Below are 20,044 nucleotides of genomic sequence, written 5' to 3'. Positions count from 1 at the left end.
ACACGGGCGGAATGTATACTTATACGATGTTTGCAGATGAATCATTACTGTACCAAGTATTGCGGTGCACAGGGATCCGAGGCCAATTGAAGAGCTGAAGCACAAACTCATTGTGCTGCCTGCAGCACGGCTGTGCGGGAAGATCATGTTGGCGATCACACAGACTCATCATCGCCCATCTATTTACGACGATCTCGCGAGCTTCTAGTCCTATTTCCCAGCTTCGCATACATATTTTCTGACAAGTACTTCAAGGACCACACCCTCTCAAAGCTGATCTATGACAAAAATTTGACGCCCCCTCCGAGGACAGAATACCCGGTTCATCGACAGCGCATCATATTTGAGCATCTTCCAACTTTGCACCAAAATGCTTCATACCTCCTCGCTCATCACCTGCAATGCCTCAGGTTCCACCTGAAATTCGTCAGCTATTGAGATCTACCTCTCATCGACCCAATCTATTGGACAGCAAGAATGCCCGGTCGACACCTTAACGACCCAAGTCCGAACTCACCTCTATTGACACAAACTTCGTAGACACCTGGGGAGCTTTGATAGCAAATTCTACCAGCACAACAAGCATATTCGAAATGCGAGCGGCATTCTTCTAGTGAGGCAGAAGCAGTTCCCGGCATGCAATTCACGCCTTGACCTGGAAGGTCTTGTGGAAGGGCGACGGCCAAGGCGACAAGGAGGAAGAAGTGGAGCTTGAACATCGTTACGAGCCAGAGAGTGTGGATCGAAGGAGAGCAGCGGAGCATGCTTGAAGGAGAAGCATGGCGTGCTATCAAGCTTTAATATATATACACCTCGTTTTGTGACCAAAGCTCCCATTTCATGATAGCTTGCGTGTTGAACTTCGTTCTCTACTGGCTAAGTTTGAGCGTTGACAAGAAGTTTGCGAATCACTACAGATATTCTGCTAGCCCGACAACTAGAATGGTTTCAATCGTCTAAGATGGGAAGCGAGCAGACTTGGTGGAGTTCGGCTTGGTCTACCGACGTCTACCCGGTGCCGTAGAGGTTCGGTTCAGTTCGGCTTCCTAGTCGGCGTTGTTAGGACGCGGCCGCGGATTGGACGATCGCTTCGAATACGACTACACTTACAGTACTACTTAGTTCTGTTTTGAGCTCCACTCATATACCTCAGAACCGCAAAGCATTCTTGAGATGCTGTCCAGTGCCTCTGTCCTTCTTAGGTATTCTGGAGAAAGTCATCTTTATACATAAATAAAGGCGCACTGTAACTTTCATTGAGCAATGCAGAAAGTAGCACTAGAGCTTGCCAAGCCTTTCGATGGCCTTGCTCCGCTTCTCCTTGATTCGCTTAACACCCTCAGCAGCAAGAGTCTTGAACTGATCTCTAGCCATGAGATCATTGGTGAATCGTGTCTCGTAGTATGTCGCTCCAACGTGGTCCATGTTCGGTACACGAAGGCACATCTCTTTGAGGTTGACAGCATGTTCCGCTCCACGCTCAGCAATCTGCTTGCAAAGTGCCAATGCTCGAGGCAACAATTGTCCGACTTCAGTCACTTCATCAACCAGCCCCGTGCGAAGTGCCTGTATTGATCAGATTAGCGACGGTAAACCAGCTGGCCTGAGACTTTACCTCTTCTGCTCCCATTGGATCTCCAGTGAATATCAAACGACGAGCCCTTTGCACGCTCATTTTTCGAAACATCGGATGGGTCATCGGATTAAGACCATATTTGACCTGCGAAGCTCCAAAGGCGGCATTCTTCGAACAGATAGTGATATCTGCGAAGTTGGCGACATCCATGGCATATCCTGGACACATTCCTGCCACAGCACAGACGACTGGCTTTGGATAATCGTAGACACCGATCATGAGTTTTAGTGCGATGTCAGAGAAGGCTTGCTTCTCGCTTGCGTTTGACTTCTCCAGGAGTGTGATCTCCCATCCCGAGCTGAAGTAATCTTCGTTGCCACAGAGTAGGATACATGCGACATCTTTGTGCTCTTTGTACTCATCGAGCACTTTAAGCAAATCGTAGTGCACTTGCCAGTTCAGCGTGTTCCTCTGCTTGGGATTATTGATTTGAACAACGCCCACGCCGTCTTCGATGCGTGTGTTGACGGTTTCCAGTTCTCTGTTTTGTGGCATGATTATCGATCCTTTTCTCTGATTTTATGAAATGAATGGCAGGATACACGTATGCAAGCAGACCTGAATTGAATGTATTGACCTCGGTGTAGGCGCTCGGTCATACCCAATGCGGGAGCACCGGGCAAAGCAGTGTTATTGGCCACATCCATGCGGGGTTTCCAGAACGAGCAGGTATCTGCTGCGCCATGCCAGTCACGCCAAGGCGATTGCTGTCCCAACTGCCTTCTACGATCGGCAGAGAGAGACTTTGCACTCGCTTTCGCGAGCAGAACAGCCCAGATCGATTCCTCAAATTGCTTGCTTTCCATGTTACACAATTTGAACACTGCATGAATTAGGGTTTACTCAACGTTCATCCACTCGCAAAAGCTTCATGGACGACAAGATCGATCAAACGCCGTTCGCAGAAGCTCCGTGGCTGACGGGTGTACCTTCTCCATATTATTCGGACTCTCACAAGCAATGGCAGCGGACGTGTCGAGCCTTCATCTCTGAAAACCTTGGCGACCATGGCCTGCAATGGATGCGTGATGGCAAGGCATCGTTCGATGTGTATGCCAAATTCGCTGCAGCGGGGATGCTGATACCTTCATTGCCTGCGCCGTTGCCGGTCGAGCGCCTGAAGCAGTTGGGTGTTCACGAACTGCCGGGAGGTCTTCGTCTTGAGCAGTTCGATTACTTCCATTACCTGATATACACCAGCGAAGTATCGTCAGCTTGAGGAAGTTGGACAGGAAGCACTGCTGACATTTACAGCTGTATTACTGTGGGCTCTGGGCTCCAGCCGGCATGATCATCCCTGGAATGGCTTTCGGCACTCCGCCGTTGTTGCACTACGGGAGCGAAGAGCTGCAAAATCGTCTTCTGCCTGATCTTCTGCTTGGGAAGACGCGAGCATGTATCGCTGTTACAGAGCCTGGCGCTGGCTCTGATGTTGCAAACATAGAGACAACGGCAGTGGAAAGCACCGATGGCTCCCATTACATTGTGAATGGTTATAAGAAGTGGTAATATGTTCCTCGATGCTTTCACGGTCATGCGCTCACCAGATGTAGGATCTCCACTGGTATATGGGCGGATTACGCAACGACCGCCGTTAGGACAGGTGGTCCTGGTGCGAGCGGAATAAGCTTATTGGTGGTCCCGTTGAAGAACACCTCGGGCGTGACGTGTCGCTCTATGACGTTGTCCAATGGACAGGTCGCAGGCACAACTTTCATCGAGTTCGACGACGTGCGTGTACCAGTAGGAAACCTGATCGGGAAAGAAGGGCTAGGTCTGAAGTACATTCTGACCAATTTCAACCATGAGCGGATGAGTATGGTGACCAGCGCCCTTGTCCAGGCTCGGAAAGTACTAAGCACCACTTTTGCGTATTGCTCTAAGAGGCAAGCCTTTGGCAAAAGATTGATTGACCAGCCAGTCGTGCGCAACCGTCTTGCTAAAGCCGGATCAATGCTGGAGGCAGAGTGGGCTCGAGCGGAGCAATTGACCCATGGGATGAACACCTTGCCCAAAGCGGAGTCAGATACACTCTTAGGAGGATTGATTGCGATGGCAAAGGTCGCGGCTGCCAAAACGCTCGAGCATTGCATCAGCCATGCGCAAGTTCTGCTTGGCGGAAACAGTGTTACGCGAAGCGGCCAAGGAGAGCTCATCGAAGGTGAAGAAACATGCCTCATCTTCCTGCCGTCCCTGGCTAATTTCGCTTCTAGCAATCTCGAGAGAAGTTGGCCTTTCGCGTGTGCCTGGTGGCTCCGAGGATGTCTTGCTTGATCTGTCTGTGCGGGAGTTGCTGAAACGGTGGGAAAAGCTCGCGAAAGCTGCAGCGCAGAGCCATAAGTTATGAGGCCCTCGTAAGATATCTGTCGACAATCACGTCCAACAATGTTTATCGACTTGCTGATGTCATCTTGAATGCGGATACAAACGTGATGCTTTTTCAAAGCTCACGATAGCCAGCGACGTTACTGCTCACCAAGTCGCGTAGGTGCCCAGAAAATCGTCCAGATCACCCAGCAACGCGTCGTGAAAGAACAATCTATTCCATTGCCATTCGTCCTGCTGGTCACCGTCGTGATTGTAATTGGGGAGATCATCTTCGGGCTCGAATCGCTCGCTTGCACCGCCAGCTACCAGCGTTTCGGTTGTTGGTGTAGACTCGCAATGATCAGTTCTCACCATAGGTGGCATATCCTGAGCATATGTCGCTGTGCTGTTAGCAATGCACAGGTTGTAAGCAGTGCCAAGCCTCAAGTAAGATGTCAAGTGATCTCGAAAGAGACGTTGCGTGACGCCACGAGACATGCTGGCTACATCCCAGGTCGGATCTGTAGCCGGTATTGGGGAGATTGCTCCGTTGATGCGCGGAGGCCCAAGTGCATTGAGCCTGCTTAGCACACGATCGATACCATCCCACCTCTGGCGGTGTGCTTCCATGTATCGACGTAGGCGTTGCATATGATATCTGACAGCACTTTGGTCTTCTGACACCGTGCTTAGCTTAAGAGTGAGTTGGAGCAGACACATGGGAAATATGCACCATGCTGGGCTGATGGACAAGACGTCAGCGAGCATTTTGTGATCATATATGGGCATGTTGACTAACTCTTGCATATCTGATTTCGTTTCGAGTCCCAGGGATGATAGTGCATGGGCTGTGTTGGCCATTACGACGACACTTTCGGATATAATTCTCGCGGCATCGTTAATCAGGCTCGATGCTGGATTCGTGAAGTATTCCGGATGAAGTGAGCACGTTGCAATCAAGGTGAAGCTTAGGGCGATTCTGGCAGTCCTGCACAAGCTGTTAGAACAGCGCTGTCTCAACAGGTGGCTCTACGAACAGGATCTGCATAATCAGTCTGCTCGAAAATAGTAGAACAGCTGGCTTGATATCTCCGACCTGGGCATGACTCGCGCGCCATGTTGAAAGTTTCGACTCCCAGGAGTCCAAAATGGTTTCATGATGCGCAACAACGCTAGTGAAGTCATGGGCATCTGCCGAGGACTGGAATTTGGGGCCAAGAGAGCCGGAAGCTGGGTAAATGAGGCTCACCAAGTCGGTGAACGATGCACAAAGGCCGAATTGAAGTCTGAAAAGTTGACAGACTTGATTCGTGTCCAAGCCACTGAGAATAAAAGATTCGCTAAGAGCTCCAGTGACGGCGTCTTCTTCAAGTCGGAGATGCACGCTAGATGGAACAGCGTCAGGCGGCAATCGAAGAGGCCGTCTCGTCATCAAAGCTAGGGTGCGATCTCGTATGATAACACACCACCACAGCCTCTGATGGACAGAGCCTCCTTCATTCGAGGCGGAAGTGTGCTTGGCTTGGAGAAAGCGAACGGCGGTGTCAATCCAGCAGGAGTTCTCCCTTACTAAATCGTCATATGGGCTGACAAGAGACAGTAACAGTGCTCCTTGCGCAACAGTGAGAGGATCAGTCCATACTCCGAAATCGTAGAGCAGCTGGCTCATGGTCAGCAGCGCTCTTTCGTCCGCTGCAAAGACTCACACTAGCGCGGCGGCAGAGAGTATGCCGCGCAGAATGGTAATCAGCGAAACCGCAGTCGCGGAGGGTGTGCGGAGGAAGGAACTGTCAATTAGCCTCGTGCTTGTGAACGTCCATGTACGCAAAAACACTGACTTACAACACAACTAGCCGCTAGCAAGGCTTGGAACAGGAATATGGGAATCTTCTTTGTGCTCGTGTCGGGCCAATCGAAGTCTCCGAAAGCGACAATGAACTCCTGTGCCTCTAGTACTGGAAGCGCAGGATGCACGAAGGAGAAGAACTCTCGAACGAAGCTCTGCATGATGCTTCTCCCCGGGACTTTGAAGCAGCCATTGAGTTCCAGAAATGCGAGATCGGAGGCGGCTAAAGCCTTGAGCGTATCACAGCACAGGAATGGATGGTCCGACGCAGATTCCCAGTCGCCATCACGGGGCGAGTCGCGTACAGTTGCACTGTGTGGAACTGCAGGGGTGGTGCCATTCTGCAGTGCCTCATTGGAGGTTGAAGGAAGCCAAGGTGGCGTCACCGGCGGACAGTCCTCATGGCAGAGATCTTGCTGCTCAAAGGGAACTGATGCGTGTCGGTATGCAGAGCTGGGGCTATGCGCGTCTGATGGGTTGGCTTGGGCAGATTTCAGGCCGAGGGCATAAGCAGCACCATTCCGTGCCTTAAGCTTCGAACCTTTGCGTCGATCGTCGTGGTGAGCCACACGACAATCGAACCTGTTAGCACTACAAGGCGTGCATTTCGCATCGCCCGGGCCTAAGTCGCATCGGACTTTCCTCTTCCGGCAGGAATCGCAAGCTGGAACAGCCCTCTTCTTGCTCAGCGTAGGGTCTACGAGTCGGAAAACATCTGTCATCTTTTGATATGCATGGTACGCACAGTGCGATGAGTAGCAAATAACGAGTTAGTTGTCGGGATGCGGTTTGTGTGCAGAGCAAGCACAACCTCGGACAGGTGAAGTCATGAGCAGGGGCGCGTCGCCAGACGTCGCTTGCCAAGCAATCGGAGCTCGGCCTTTCTTTCTGCCTTTCTCACGGTCGCTGTTCTTGACTGAATATCTCGCCTCGACCGGTCACTTCGATAGCACTACACACAGCATGGAATCGGCCATGAAGGATTTTATGAAATGAGCTGTGCACATGCTGTTGTAATTCCCAGCCTATTCTCAACAGCATTGCGCGAAGCGCGATGCCTCTCGAAAACATTCACGCAACTTTCTCAATTTCTCCTGAGCAACATGCATCCACGTCCGGAGAACGGTCGTTTCCCCTGATTGTGCAGTAACGAGGTACTGATCTAACATCATGGTCAGTCCCACCCCATGAACAAGTCTGTCAAGCTTACAAATATCACAATTCGGTGCCTTCCAGAATGCCTTCTCTTTCAACCCAGCAGCAGCGAATTGCTGCCTCATCAAGTTAGGTCCATACTTGAATGCTTCGTAGCAGTCGATTTGCTGTCCCTTGCTGAATTTGAGATCCAGCACCGGACAGCGAACATCGCACCTTGCCTGAAGGACGAAAATGTGGACATGCGGATTGCTCTTCAGAACACCAGCCAATTCCCAGTCTTGGTCCCGATACCACTCGCAGCCGAGGACCTCGTTGGATTGTCGATAACCGTTGCGGACGAATTTCTCGAAAAGGCCCGCATCATCGTGATACGAGCGCCAAATCACGTCCGGATCGGCAGTCGCGTCCATAGTCAGTAACATCGCATCATTTGGTCTTAGCAGCGCTTTGTTCTTCCACTCCCGGAGTCGTGCTACCGCTTGAGAATAGTGATCATTCCCAAAAATTGATCCCAGAGACATGAAAAAGCTGGGACCGTCTAAGCTGAGATGATCCAAAAAGTCGAGGCCAGTATCGAAAGTTGCCCAAAGACCGAAGCACTTCACGTACTTGTAAACATTGCCCACATCGCTCATCGCTCGAGTCAGTGACTCATGGCACAGGTCAAGAGCGAAGTACCACACGGGCTTTCGTTGTGCTTCTAGTATGTCGAGAAATGGTCGTACTTTCCGCACATCGCTTGGGACCACGTCAGCCTTTGACTATGAAACTTCGAGCCTGCACTTACCCGCAACCCAGATCAACCACCACGGATCCAGCTTTGACATATCCGGCTATATTGGCTCCGTATTGGTGGAACAACTCTATCTCCCCTTCCGTCTGGTAATACGCTGGGGATCTGTTGATTCTATCCCACAGTGCAAGGCCTTCTTTGTCAGACAGAAGAGGAGAAGGCAGTAGGCGTTGGGCAACGCCATTTGGACTGTATGGGCCATCACTCCACAGCAACTTCTCATCTAGAAGCGATCGGAGCATAGAAGGTAAGTTGGAGCCGCCGGCATCGATCACCGTCCCGGGAGTATACTCTCCAATGCCGCCATGTTCATGGTCCGAGATGACACTGCATTGCACATCTTGTGTGCTTTTCAAATATGACATGATCTCAGGGGTCGCGCGAATCTTGCTGATTGTATACTCAACACAGTCGATCGGTTCGACAGGAGCAAATTTGACTGATATATTTCTTCTGCCAAGGTTGACTTCGCAAGATCATTGAGGTTGATGCGGTGAGCAACAGCACATGTAGAGTAAGCTCTTAACGCGACGCAGCAGCACAGACTCCACACGAGTTCTTCACCGCCAGCAGGACTGCATGCATTCGGCGAAAGTCCGATTGACTGAACTACGATGCCACGCGCGTAGAGGAGGCCTCATGACCGAACCACTATCTTGCAGGCAAGTAATGTTGATGATCAACTGTCGGAGGCCTCTTGTGTCCGCATGTATAGCAGAATAGCACTGTGTCGAGTATACTCTAATCGATTTGCCATAAGCGCTTCTGTTTTCTCACTACGATACGATTGTTCTGTTACATATGAGAATCCAAAGATGAAATTTGCCCTCGACGCCCAAGCTAATCAGGGTCATCACTTTTGTTTAAAAGAACCTCACTTCAAAGTTCTACTTCCAGCCGACCCAAGAGCAACAATCGACGCGATAGTAGAACCCAAACAACTCCGCTTCCTTGCGCATAGCTGCAAAGGTTTTGGCTCGTGCTTCGTCCTCCTCACAATGATCTGCAGCCCCATAGTCACTCTTCAACAGGCTAATCGCACACTCAACCATCATCAAAGTGAAAGGCTTTCGCAAAATTGGATCTGCATCCGTACTGTATCTGTCTACAAGAACACCTTTGAGCCCAGCCGATTCCTTGAAAAGCATCGTCAGGTTGTTGTAGCCGTATGTCATCATGGATGCCAGACCTGGCCTTTGCCATATAGAGGTGTAGCATGAGTCCAACGCAGTTGGGAAGGCTGGTCGCTTACGAGTGCGGCATGATGCCATAGGCATCTTCGAAGCTCGCAACGCGTGCTGGGTCCCTGTAACTTCATCACAGTCGGTCCACTGCAGCGCGCCGCCCGTTTTCAGCAGTAGGCACGCATTTGCCAGCACAAGCGGATAGTCTTCGGGTTGCATAGCAATCTGCACGAATCGAATGTGCACAGCGTCGAATATCCCATGCCATTGCGAGGCAAAGGGAGCCTTCATGTCTTGTAAATGCAGGCTGACGTTTCCAGGTAGCTGGTCAGCAGTAGGGAATCCTTCATCGCTCAGGTCGAATCCATGGCAATCCACCGACGGGTTAGCATCAGCAAATTCTCGTAGCCAAATCGAAGTTCCTGTAGCCAGCTCAGCGATCCTGGCGCACTTTGGCAGTTCGATTGCTGGGTGGAGCAGGTAGCCTTGGCAACGCCGATATAATAGATGTTGTTCATCGAGACGGCGATGTTCACGCGGTTCCCGAAGGACCGGGTAGGTGTCTTCAATGAGCTGCGCTGGCATGGTGCTGTGTAAGCGTGGCAAGGAGGAGTGCGTCGCTCGCTTGGATGCTAGGTTACCCAGTTTATATGCACTTGACAGCGGCACAGGAGCCGTACACTACAGCTACTTCGGTAGCAGCTGTAGTGCTGACCGCAGCGGATATATGCGAGTACCTGCCGTGAGCGAGGTACCCAGACAGAGGAGACCATTGTCTGGACTGCGATGCCTTGGTCGAGCTTTCACTCACCGCCGTGTCAACATTGCCGGAGCGGATCAGGGAGATTCTCCCCGGCAAATGACAGCGCAAAATCACGGGAAATAGTGCTTGCTCTGTATGGTCATACACCGCATCACTTGTTGGTAGTGTGATGAGCCAGATGCAGGTGAGTAACTGCTCACACCATGGGCCAGCAGTCAGGTCATTGAAGGCACACTGTGAGGATCGCCTCTTCACTCGCATCCTCATTCACATGCCGCAGCCCCGTAACTGACATTGATACAATGCCGCATGTGGAAGTTTCGCCGTCAGCCGGAACTCTCGTTGGTATGCCAGTGCTTGTTGTGAAGTGCAGGAGGAAGGAAACCTCAGGGTCGTGGAGGCCTGGTGAATGCCTGGCGTATAGGGCTCGGCAAGCTGATCCGAACCCGCGTCGCCCGTGCTGGTTCTGGTTCGTTCGTCACTTTCCGCTGCAGCTGCAGCTCACGTCGCGACACAACCAGACGACTTCTTTGCGACAACTCGACTTCGCCGGCGACAGCACACTGTATCCTCACCACGACGCGACACTATCTTTACACTCGCCTTCCGCTCCTCGCACCGAACTTCGAGCATCTTCCGCCTCCGATTCGCGCGACAGGCGACCCGGCCACCTCACCTCCGCCCCTCCGCCGCTGCTGTATCGAACGTCTGATGGTCGCGCGAACAGCGTCTTCAGCACTCGGGTGGTGCTGCGACCACCATGCCGGGCTTCGTTGAAGACGGCGCAGATGCGCAAGTCCCGGCACCGCCAGAGTACACCGTGCTAAAGCAGCGCGTGGACCTTGATGTCGATTTCCCCGGCAAGTCACTTCGAGGCAGCACCGAGATTACCGTCCAGCCCCTCGTGCGGGATTTGCGCCACATCAGCCTGCACTGCCGGCAATGCAGACCGACGCAGGCGCAAGTGAGCGGTATCAATGCGAGGTTCGAGTATGACGATCCTTATCGACGGACACGAGTGGGCGAGAAGACAGGCGTGCACCAGCATGGAATGCTTCGTTCTCGGATACAAAGCGCACTCCGACCACTGCCAGAGGCGCAGCTTGTGGTCACGCTCCCACCCAGGTTAAAGATCCAGGAACTACGCGTGGATCCTGCGACAGCGTTGCCCATTCAAGAGCAGAGAGTTGGGGTGTCGAAGCCGGACGGCGATGGTTTGGAAACGCACGTGATCGAGAAGTTACAACAACAAATCCCGCAATTCGCCCCAATCAAGCTCACAATCGAGTTCGAGTTGGACTCTGATCGAGACGGCATTCGATGGATCGGCTGCAACCCAGGCGATCAGCGGTACCCATACCTGTACACCAAATTGGATCCTTGGCCAGGGAACTCATCGAGCATATTTCCATGCGTGGACGACGCGACGAGCAAATGCATCTGGGAGATTGCGATAAGGTGTCCAAGGACTTTAGGAGATGCATATCGCAAATCTAAGGCTGATACGCCGCAAGAGAATGGACGAGTCCAGGAGGTTGAAGACGTGGATATGGCGGACGGGGATCAGTTGGTCGCCAAACAGAAAGAAAAGCGAAAGCCTGCGGATGACTATTTGATCGACATGGACAGTTCAGAAGCTGCACTGGAACTCGCGATCTTGTGCGTTGGTGATCAGTCAGAGGACACCGCAGATCCCGAGGATGATACACGGCATACTGTTACATACTCTCTCAACGACGCCGTCACAGCACGGCACGTGGGATTTGCCATAGGCCCTTTCGAGCATGTCGATCTTACCGCTTTTCGTGGCAGTGAGGAAGAGGCGAAATTGGGTCAGACGGCGGTCAAAGTGGATGCGTATTGCTTACCTGGCCGGTCAGCAGAAGTTGAGAACACCGGTTATCCCATCTGCCAAGCTGTCGACCACATCTCTGTCAACTGCGGGCGGTTTCCGTTTTCCACCTACCAATTGCTTTTCGTCGATGACATGATCTACGACACGGCTGGGGCGGCCGGCTTCACAATATGCAGCAATCGCCTGCTGTTTCCAGCTGACATCATCGAGCCTCTTGACCGGCACACCCGCGTATTGGTTCGAGCAGTCGCAGAGCAATGGAGTGGCGTCAACATTGTGCCAAAAGAGCCTTCTGACACTTGGGTCATTGCAGGCATAACAGGATACCTCACCGACGTATTCATGAAGAAGCTGGCGGGTAACAACCAGTACCGATGGGAACAGAAGCTTGCTGCGGAAAGGGTCTACGACCTCGATGTTGACAGACCGTCGCTAGCACAACTAGGCTCTTTACTGCACATCGACCCAGCCATTCGCGATTTCCTCGATCTGAAGTCAGCCGTGGTGCTGGGTATTCTGGACCGTCGACTGATCAAGTCAAGTGGCTCCACTGGAGTTTTTCGCATTATCAACAAGATATTCCTAAACGCCAAGACTGGAAGTCTTCACAATGGCGAGCTGTCCACCGCCGACTTTCAGCGCACATGTGAGAAGCTTGGTCACAACAAGCTGGAATCTTTCTTCCGCCAGTGGGTGTTCAACTCCGGCTGCCCCATCTTCTATGTACAACAGCGCTTCAACAAAAAGAAACTTGTCGTAGAGATGACGATTGCGCAAAGACAGCTCGAACGCCAGACCAAGCCGCAATTTGAGCCCTCCAACTTCATGCGGGAGGTGAAGGAGCACGTGCAAGAAGTATGGGCACCGGAGGTGCAGCCCGTTTTCACAGGACCCATGACGATACGGATACACGAAGCAGACGGTACCCCTTATGAGCACATAGTCGAAATCAAGGAACCAATCACGAAGCTGGAGATCCCGTATAACACGAAATACAAGAGGCTGAAACGCAATCGGCGGCAGAAAGAACGTGCCAATGCTGCAGAGGGAAACGTTGGCGAGGAGGGTGGCGATAGCGCCCTTCTATACTGCTTAGGCGACATTCTGGACAGCGAACAGGATCGGAAAGAATGGGACCTCACCGAGTGGTCTGCTGAAGACGAGGAGAAGATGAGTGGAGAATCATACGAGTGGATCCGCATGGACGCCGACTTTGAATGGATTGGCAAGATTCACCTCGTCATGCCGGTGTACATGTACGTGTCCCAGCTGCAGCAAGATAGGGACATTGTGGCGCAGTACGAGTCCATGCGATATCTCGTAGGCTCCAACCCCCATCCTGTGTCGCTCACGATATTACTGCGCACACTCATGGACGAACGATACTTTTACGGGATACGCAAGATGGCAGCGGATGGCATCGCAGTCCTCTCTCAGGACAAGCTGATGCATATTGGCAAGCACCATCTCATGAAAGCGTTCGCATATTTTTATTGTGAGAACGAGGGCGCTACCGGTCAAATCATGCCACGACCGAACGATTTTTCGAGCAGGATCACATTCATCATGCAATGCGCCATCCCACGAGCAATGTCCAAACTGCGCGACGAGGACGGCAAAGTGCCCATGGACGTGCGAGAGTTCTTCAAGGCGCTCCTCACCCACAACGATAATTCCGACAATCCTGTTTCGGATTGTCATTACGTCGCCACGCTGATGTCATGTCTTGCAGATGCGCTGGTAGCTTCAAAGTGGGATGGTGGTAAAAAGAAGGAAGCCCCTGCGCCGGAGCCAGAGGTACCCCAATCGTACACATTCGACTTCGGAGAGGAGGAAGAAGACGTCGGTATGGCAGATGTCGGGGGAGCAGTCAAAGATCCGCTTGATTTCGAAGAAGATCCGGTCGACCCAGATGCGCCATTCACAAAAAGTGCCATCGATGTGATTGAGCGTTATCGACGACTTGATGAATGGATTGTGACATATCAAAATGTCTACTCCACTACCGCCATCGAGTGCCTGCAGAAATTGGTCAAGGCGGGTATTGTCAAGGACAAGGTCATGGAGCTGATGCAGTACACAAGGCATAGCACTGCTGACAATGTCCGACTGGAGGCTTTTCGCTGCATGAACGAGATCGGTCTGACAAGGAAACCAGCCTTCATGAAGCATCTACTGTACTCACTAGCGGACGATGACTCCCCTTACTTTCGAGAGCGCATGTTCCGTTGCCTTGGTGAGGCGCTGGGCCACATTGCTCTCGGCGAGAATGAAACTGAGAAGCCAGCACCTGCACCTGTTAACGACGGTGGGCTGGTCCTGGAAGAGGCTCAAAGTAACGAGGCGAGGCGGATCGAGGCAACCAGGAAAACCACTCCCGAGGGTGCTATTGCAGCGCTGAAGATCGCGTTTGAGAAGGATGAGGTTTTCAAACAGGCTCTTTGGTATGCTGCAACATCGCCGAGCATTACCTTGGACGAGGTTGGCTCCTTCTGCGAAATTGCGGAGCTGATGTTCGATGCTGTCACATCGCTCACACTGACGATCAAGTACCCGTTGCCCTGGAAAGTTCAGCATCTTGGCAAGGGCAAGATGCGCTTCTACAACTATGGTACTCAGTATCGAACGAAGCCTTCAAAGAAGGTTGGTCTTTCTTGGGATGCATATCAAGATCTTGAGGCATATGGTCTTCAATACACTGGCCCACTAGCCCGGGAAACACAGCAAGCCATCAAGGAGAGGGACGATGCCAAGGCTTTGAAAATCCGACTGTCGCAACAGCAGCGCGAACAAAGAGAGCGTGAAAGCATGGAGGCAACAATGGCACTGCAGCAACAAGCTTCGTTGTCGATGCCTCCTCCCGTCATCCCCCCTACGCCTACCGAGCAAAAGTCAGGGTTCAAGCTCAATCTTGGTAGTCTGAAGCGCAAAGCTAGCGTAGACATCGCGTCCCCACGGGAGGCCAGCCCCAAAATCCCCAAAGCCAGCAAAGCATCAACTCCAGGTGCTTCCGCCAAGAGTGCCACTGATGGCAGACGAGGGTCCGCATCTCTCAAGGCAGGCAGAAAAGGTGGTCCGCCTGTCGTTTTACAGCTTGGTATAGCCGGCTCCAGGAGGGCATCGGACATAGTATCCAAGCCACCTCATCCTGGTCGAGGACCAAGTGGGCAGCCGCCTGCCAAGAAAATTGTGCCAGTTAAAGGCGGCGGACGAAGCAGGCAGAGCTCCTTCTCAGGTCCCGCAACCAACGGTGCATCGTGGAGCCCTGCGCCACCAAGTTTGACCTCGCCGGCTGGGCCGCAAATGAACCTCGGTGGCTTCAGGAGCTTCGGTGATGCTTCTGCATCGTCAGCCACAGCTGCCCCGGGCGCGGCACCGGCCATGTCGCCACCTTCGTTGACTGGGTTCCGCTCCCTATCTGGTGGCGATGCCGCATCGCCCCAACCCATAGCAGCAAGCGGTTTCAGAAGTCTCAGTGGCGAATCTCCTAGCATTAGTCCGCCGGCGACTGCCTCACCACACAGTCACGCCCACCCCAGTCCTGGTGTACAAAGCCTTACGGGCGGGGCCATCACGAGTCTCAGTAGCTTGGGGCAAAATGGAACGTCAGGAGATGCGAAGTCAGAGCCGCCCAAGAAAAAATTCACTTTGAAGCTTGGGGTGAAGCCCAAGACTGAGCCGTCTGGATAGAGTCATGGCGAGAGTGTTCTTAGCACGCGGAGCCCCAGTCACGACGAGAGGGACTCTGTAATGGAATTGGAAACAAACAGGGAATGGACGATGGCATGCCTTGAGCCGGGGTGTTACGACCGCTTCTCCGACGCGGTCGCACTTGCCCGTCACCACTGGAATCAACACGGGGAATACCGCATCACGAGAAATCGGCAGATCAAGAAGTGAATTAGCTCGAGGGGCGAGTGCACTGGCGGGGGCGTAGGTATGAGACCTTTACGACTTCTTCAGGACTGTCTGATGAGTCGATCCCAATCATAGCCCGTATTATTTGAAACGTCAAATCCTGTCGCCAAAGGATCTACACTGTGCCACTTTTTCCTGCAAACGCTTGCATGTCTTCTGTTTATTTCCTTGGTTGCCTGCGTGGCTTTGTGGCCTCCGAAATCATGTTTTACAAAATGAGTGACAGGTCCCACTTGGGCCATTGCCAGAACACCACGTCAAGTATTGGACTTCTCTCATACCATCGCAGCGATTGTCTCCAAGGTGAGCGTACTTTCCCAGCCTTTCATATGTGGGCAGGAACAGGGAGTCTATCAGATAATTGAATTTAGCATTACGAAGTTCGTTCTGGGAATACCTCGTGTGGCTGTTCACGAAATGCATTCGGTTTCTGCGCAAGATACTCAACTGAAGCGTCGCTTGACCCTTTCACTGTGTGGTCACCATCTTGGATCGATAATCGGAGTTTGCCCAAAGTCTTGTTTCGATATCATGCCAGTTGAGCTCTGTACACCACGACCCTCAATTCCAGGCTCCACATCATCCCATTCTGTAATCACTGCTTTCGTAGGTCTCGGATCCCGTGAAGTGAGTGTCTCTTCTCGTTTTCCGATGTCAAAGATCTCAGCAAAGAAGTTTCTGATCGACCGATGTGTTGCTGGAATGCAGCAACAGATGACGCCCACCACCGATTCAACGAGCGACCACATACATAGTCCAGCAATGTCTACCATAGGATCGCTTCGGTGTGCAGCAGGCTCGACCAGGGTCGCTCGCATGATGGAACATATGATGACTCTGCATGAATGTGTTAGCTTGCGTTCAGCATCAGAAAGCATTAAGAGAACGTTGAACTTACATTCCGCCCAATCCAAATATGCCTAACACTTTGAGCTTCTTCCTTCGGTTCATCTGCAAGCCCCAGATCAATTTGGAGGGCAACGCCACCACGCAGCAATCTGTGACGATACTGATGATGGTATTCGAGTAAAGATACGGTCTGTGATCTTTGCACGTGCCTCCACTTTCAATCGGAGTTGCAGTGACTCTATTCCAGAAGTACGCGACCGGTTCGCACATAATAACCGCGAAGACGATCAAAAAGAAACTCGTCAGACAGACGATTCCGATGAGCGCCCAACAATATCGTCGAAATACTTGTTGTTCAGGTGTTGCAGAGTGGAAAATCCGAGTGTAGAGTAGTAGCGTACTTGTCTTGGTAAGCGCCATGACCAGAAGGTAATTGATCTGATCGAGCCAGATAAGTAGTAAGACTTCCCGAATCTTGGTTGGATGGGAGGAGAAAGTCGATCTTCCCAAGCCATCGTTTGCAGAGACGAGGATGAGAAGGCAGCCGATGAGGGAACCTAAGCCGGCGAAGAGACAGACCCAGTCGTCGGAGCCGATGCCACCTGATGTACCGGTCTGTGTGAGGGGTTGTTGAGAGGAAAATTTCGGGCGAGAGTTGTGCCGGGCGATGAAGCGGAGGGTAACGAAGAAGGTGAGGAGGATGAGAAGGATTGTCGTGCTTGCCACGATTGTGGAGGAGGAATATGTCATGTTGAAGATTTGCCGAGTGATCGCGAGGCTGGTGGTAGATGACGATATCGTAGAAGATTTCTGCTGGGATCAGTTGTACTGGCTGTTTAAGTAAGTGTCGGCTGTGAGTGCAGTGCATCAAAAAGGAACAAAGCGCGATAGAAGAAGCGGCTTGAAATGATTCATCAGTAGCAGTATGGTACAATGTCAGCGATACTCAACCAGCTTCGTGGCATGCGCAAGCAATCCGCGGTCCGAATGATTCACAACAGCCTGCGTTTCCTTTCTGCGCCTCCCTAGCTTCCCAAGCGCTGCAGAAGATCGAGAGGTATGCCAGAAGATCGCTTTACCCAAAATCTCGCGGCCCATAATTTCAGAAGCCCGGCTGCATTTCATTTCGATCGGCCACTTCACCGTGCAGACGGCCGCCTACCGCCTAGACGTCCGTCTTGTCTGCCGCCTTCTGTCTCGCGTCTCTGACTTTCGAGCTCCTCGCGGCTTTTGGCTTCTTCAGCTCGCCGATCATGAACCAGCAAAGCAACTGGCAAAGGAAAGCGAAGACTCGAAGAATCGCGTCGATTAGTGGATTGTGCTTCAAAACGTCACCCGCGGTGACTTTTAATATGGTTTCGACCACCAGCCACTGCTCGAGTGCGAAGAAAGCTAGGACGAGGACGGCTTGGGTGACCAGGCGACCAGTGCTTCCGAGCCTCTCGTAGGAGCTTTGAATGACGTTGCGAGATGACTCGCTGGCGTTCGTGACAAGGTGGCTAGAAATATCAGCGATGTTGCAAGGGTTTTGAAGAGGAGTGACTGGACCAACCTGAATGCTCGGCGAAGAACGGCAAGCAACATGAATCTCACTACGAGATACCAGACCGAGATTCCCACGAAGAGCACAATGAGCAGATCAAGTACTGAGAACGGACTAATGGCAATCCTGTTCGAGTCCATGGCGACCTTGGTTACCTGCTCTGCTAGATGCGCGGTTGGTGGTATCGGCGTGGCGGTGATGGTGGTGGAAAGCGTCGGAATTGAAGTAACTCGAGAAAAGCTGGGTGGTAAGAATGATGCGGCGCTCGAGTTTGTAGTGGTGGTCAAATGAGGCGGTGTCGTGTCGTTGGCAGTGCCGCGGATAAATGAACCCAGTGATGTGGAGACGGTGCAGTTCGGATCCATCTTGGTGAGCAGTGCGGTCGAGTCATGAACTGAAGTAATCACGAGGAAAAGGCCGTGGTTAAGTCTCAGCAGGAAGAAAGAGCTTGTGACTTGCGTTTCGCATTAAACTTTTTCACGTGCAGCGAGTGAATGCGACGGCCCTATCCGCTTGCAATTCAGCTTCGTGGGAATGTAGACTCGTCCGGCAGGCGACAAGGGTCTCGGGATCTGCAATTAGAATATAAGTTGTTCTCAGATGCGTATAATGCGCTGCCTCTTTCTTCCAGAAGCTGCAAATCCTACAGCTTCCATTTCGTTCGAAATGCCCGACCCCAGAGTATAGACTACTCCGCCAACACCACCGAGGCTATGCTAGACGCTGAAGATGTAATTGGTGGCATCTCTCATGCAAAGCGAATTTTGTAGCGCAGATCAATGCCCGCGAGTGCTGGGTCACTCACAGCGATCTCTTCCCCATCTTCGACCAATTCCTTCAACTTCTTATTCAGATTCGCTTCCGTCTGCTCCCTCAAACCATCAGGACTGCTGTAGTAGAGCGACTTTGCCTCAGACCTCAGATTCGGCTTCTTCAATTGTGCCTCTGGACGCTCAGCTAGACTCTCCACAAATTCACCCAATGTACTCTCTGGTGACAGAGTGAGATCCTTCGGCAAATTACCACAGACGGGGCAATCTGGCTTCTTCTTGTGTCCGAAAGTGTATGTGTAAATGCTGTTGTCGCCAGTGTACAACATGTAGTTGTTTGGGGCCGGAGTGAACTCGTCGTCGGGATCGTAGGTCTCCGGATCGACACCGGGTGGCAGAGAAGCAGGGTTGGCGAGAAAGGGGGCAGAATTAGTGGCGATTTTGAAGGCCTCGTTGCATGTTGAAGCTGCGATGATTGCATTCGTGGAGGCGATGGCGGGTATGATGTTCTTCACCACGCCTTGAGTCATGGAGTAGGTGACACCTTCGATGCCGTACTCCTTCGCGCGCTCGAGTGCCAGCTTGTAGAGCCACGTGATATGTTCCGGATCATCCGTATCGAGAGTGTCATCCTTGCGTAACTCAGGCCACTTGATTATGTGCGCCCACTCGATGCAATGCTGCGGTTGACGCGGCACGGTAGCCAGTGTGCAGAGAGGAACGGCAGCACGAGGAGCGTGCATGTCCAGTTGGCACTCAATACAGGAGGTCATTGTTGGGAATATGACACGCGACTGTCCTTTGAAGCCCTCTGTGCCGCCGTCAATCAACGGCTTGAGGCTGTCCGGGTTGTCCATGTCAACCATGCCAACCAGCGTGGCGTTGATCCAGCGACGAGCCTCGATGCTGTCCAATCCACAGATGACGATGTGGAACTGCATGTAATAGTCGTCGTCCTTGTCCTGAATCTTGCCGACGTACGCATTGATCTTGCATCCTGGCACGCGCTTCATGACGAAGTCGGCCGCCACTGTTGCCTTGGGCGAACCCACGTCCTTTTGCCGAAAGAGAAACTGGCGATTCAAATTGGAAACGTCAATGGTATCCATATCGATGACATCGATGTTCTTGAAGCCCGATAAGGCCAAGTTCTTCAGAATTTCGCATCCCAGTCCACCAGCGCCAATGACCAGCACTTTGATGTTCTCCAATGTCTGGATGGTGGGCTCGCCTGGGATGAAGGCCTCAGGATCGGTGAAGGCGCCGGCTCGTGAGAGGATGCGGTCGAGGTGAGCATACCGAGCTCGTGAGGCGGTGTTTGTAGCCATTGTTGGCCCGACGCCTTCTGGCTGTATCGCTGCAGCCATCTTCGCGTGTAAGAGGATGGTTGTGGAAGCTCTGTGACGTTTGGAGCTACAAGGC

General features: G+C 52.3%; 10 protein-coding genes across 10 annotated transcripts; 2 read left to right on the top strand and 8 right to left on the bottom strand.

Annotated features, from left to right (window-relative positions):
- Positions 1–1,278: 1,278 nt before the first annotated feature.
- On the bottom strand, positions 1,279–2,131 carry CKM354_000682200 (uncharacterized protein; the record flags this gene model as incomplete). The annotated part of the gene is made up of 2 exons (XM_044802155.1): positions 1,279–1,566; positions 1,616–2,131. The coding sequence occupies 2 exons, from the start codon at positions 2,129–2,131 to the stop codon at positions 1,279–1,281; spliced, it is 804 nt and encodes a 267-aa protein (XP_044658090.1).
- A 376-nt stretch (positions 2,132–2,507) lies between these two features.
- Positions 2,508–3,983, top strand: CKM354_000682100 (uncharacterized protein; the record flags this gene model as incomplete). The annotated part of the gene is made up of 4 exons (XM_044802154.1): positions 2,508–2,840; positions 2,891–3,141; positions 3,190–3,797; positions 3,850–3,983. 4 exons carry the CDS (start codon positions 2,508–2,510, stop codon positions 3,981–3,983), a joined length of 1,326 nt encoding a protein of 441 aa, XP_044658089.1.
- A 125-nt stretch (positions 3,984–4,108) lies between these two features.
- On the bottom strand, positions 4,109–4,663 carry CKM354_000682000 (uncharacterized protein; the record flags this gene model as incomplete). Its single annotated transcript, XM_044802153.1, has 1 exon — positions 4,109–4,663. One exon carries the CDS (start codon positions 4,661–4,663, stop codon positions 4,109–4,111), a length of 555 nt encoding a protein of 184 aa, XP_044658088.1.
- A 280-nt stretch (positions 4,664–4,943) lies between these two features.
- On the bottom strand, positions 4,944–6,511 carry CKM354_000681900 (uncharacterized protein; the record flags this gene model as incomplete). Its single annotated transcript, XM_044802152.1, has 3 exons — positions 4,944–5,603; positions 5,650–5,730; positions 5,786–6,511. 3 exons carry the CDS (start codon positions 6,509–6,511, stop codon positions 4,944–4,946), a joined length of 1,467 nt encoding a protein of 488 aa, XP_044658087.1.
- Positions 6,512–6,820: 309 nt separating this feature from the next.
- On the bottom strand, positions 6,821–8,105 carry CKM354_000681800 (uncharacterized protein; the record flags this gene model as incomplete). The annotated part of the gene is made up of 3 exons (XM_044802151.1): positions 6,821–6,951; positions 7,000–7,685; positions 7,735–8,105. The coding sequence occupies 3 exons, from the start codon at positions 8,103–8,105 to the stop codon at positions 6,821–6,823; spliced, it is 1,188 nt and encodes a 395-aa protein (XP_044658086.1).
- Positions 8,106–8,627: 522 nt separating this feature from the next.
- CKM354_000681700 (uncharacterized protein) lies at positions 8,628–9,509 on the bottom strand (the record flags this gene model as incomplete). Its single annotated transcript, XM_044802150.1, has 1 exon — positions 8,628–9,509. One exon carries the CDS (start codon positions 9,507–9,509, stop codon positions 8,628–8,630), a length of 882 nt encoding a protein of 293 aa, XP_044658085.1.
- Positions 9,510–10,447: 938 nt separating this feature from the next.
- On the top strand, positions 10,448–15,232 carry CKM354_000681600 (uncharacterized protein; the record flags this gene model as incomplete). Its single annotated transcript, XM_044802149.1, has 2 exons — positions 10,448–13,388; positions 13,440–15,232. 2 exons carry the CDS (start codon positions 10,448–10,450, stop codon positions 15,230–15,232), a joined length of 4,734 nt encoding a protein of 1,577 aa, XP_044658084.1.
- Positions 15,233–15,939: 707 nt separating this feature from the next.
- Positions 15,940–17,059, bottom strand: CKM354_000681500 (uncharacterized protein; the record flags this gene model as incomplete). The annotated part of the gene is made up of 3 exons (XM_044802148.1): positions 15,940–16,157; positions 16,212–16,297; positions 16,359–17,059. The coding sequence occupies 3 exons, from the start codon at positions 17,057–17,059 to the stop codon at positions 15,940–15,942; spliced, it is 1,005 nt and encodes a 334-aa protein (XP_044658083.1).
- A 415-nt stretch (positions 17,060–17,474) lies between these two features.
- Positions 17,475–18,217, bottom strand: CKM354_000681400 (uncharacterized protein; the record flags this gene model as incomplete). Its single annotated transcript, XM_044802147.1, has 2 exons — positions 17,475–17,808; positions 17,862–18,217. The coding sequence occupies 2 exons, from the start codon at positions 18,215–18,217 to the stop codon at positions 17,475–17,477; spliced, it is 690 nt and encodes a 229-aa protein (XP_044658082.1).
- A 383-nt stretch (positions 18,218–18,600) lies between these two features.
- CKM354_000681300 (uncharacterized protein) lies at positions 18,601–19,989 on the bottom strand (the record flags this gene model as incomplete). Its single annotated transcript, XM_044802146.1, has 1 exon — positions 18,601–19,989. The coding sequence occupies one exon, from the start codon at positions 19,987–19,989 to the stop codon at positions 18,601–18,603; it is 1,389 nt and encodes a 462-aa protein (XP_044658081.1).
- Between the last annotated feature and the right edge of the window lie 55 nt (positions 19,990–20,044).

This window comes from Cercospora kikuchii (genome assembly GCF_019650295.1).
Source record: "Cercospora kikuchii DNA, contig_00004, whole genome shotgun sequence".
Classification (NCBI taxonomy): domain Eukaryota; kingdom Fungi; phylum Ascomycota; class Dothideomycetes; order Mycosphaerellales; family Mycosphaerellaceae; genus Cercospora; species Cercospora kikuchii.
Note: the sequence above shows the minus strand (reverse complement) of the source record. Positions and strands in the feature narration are given on the sequence as shown.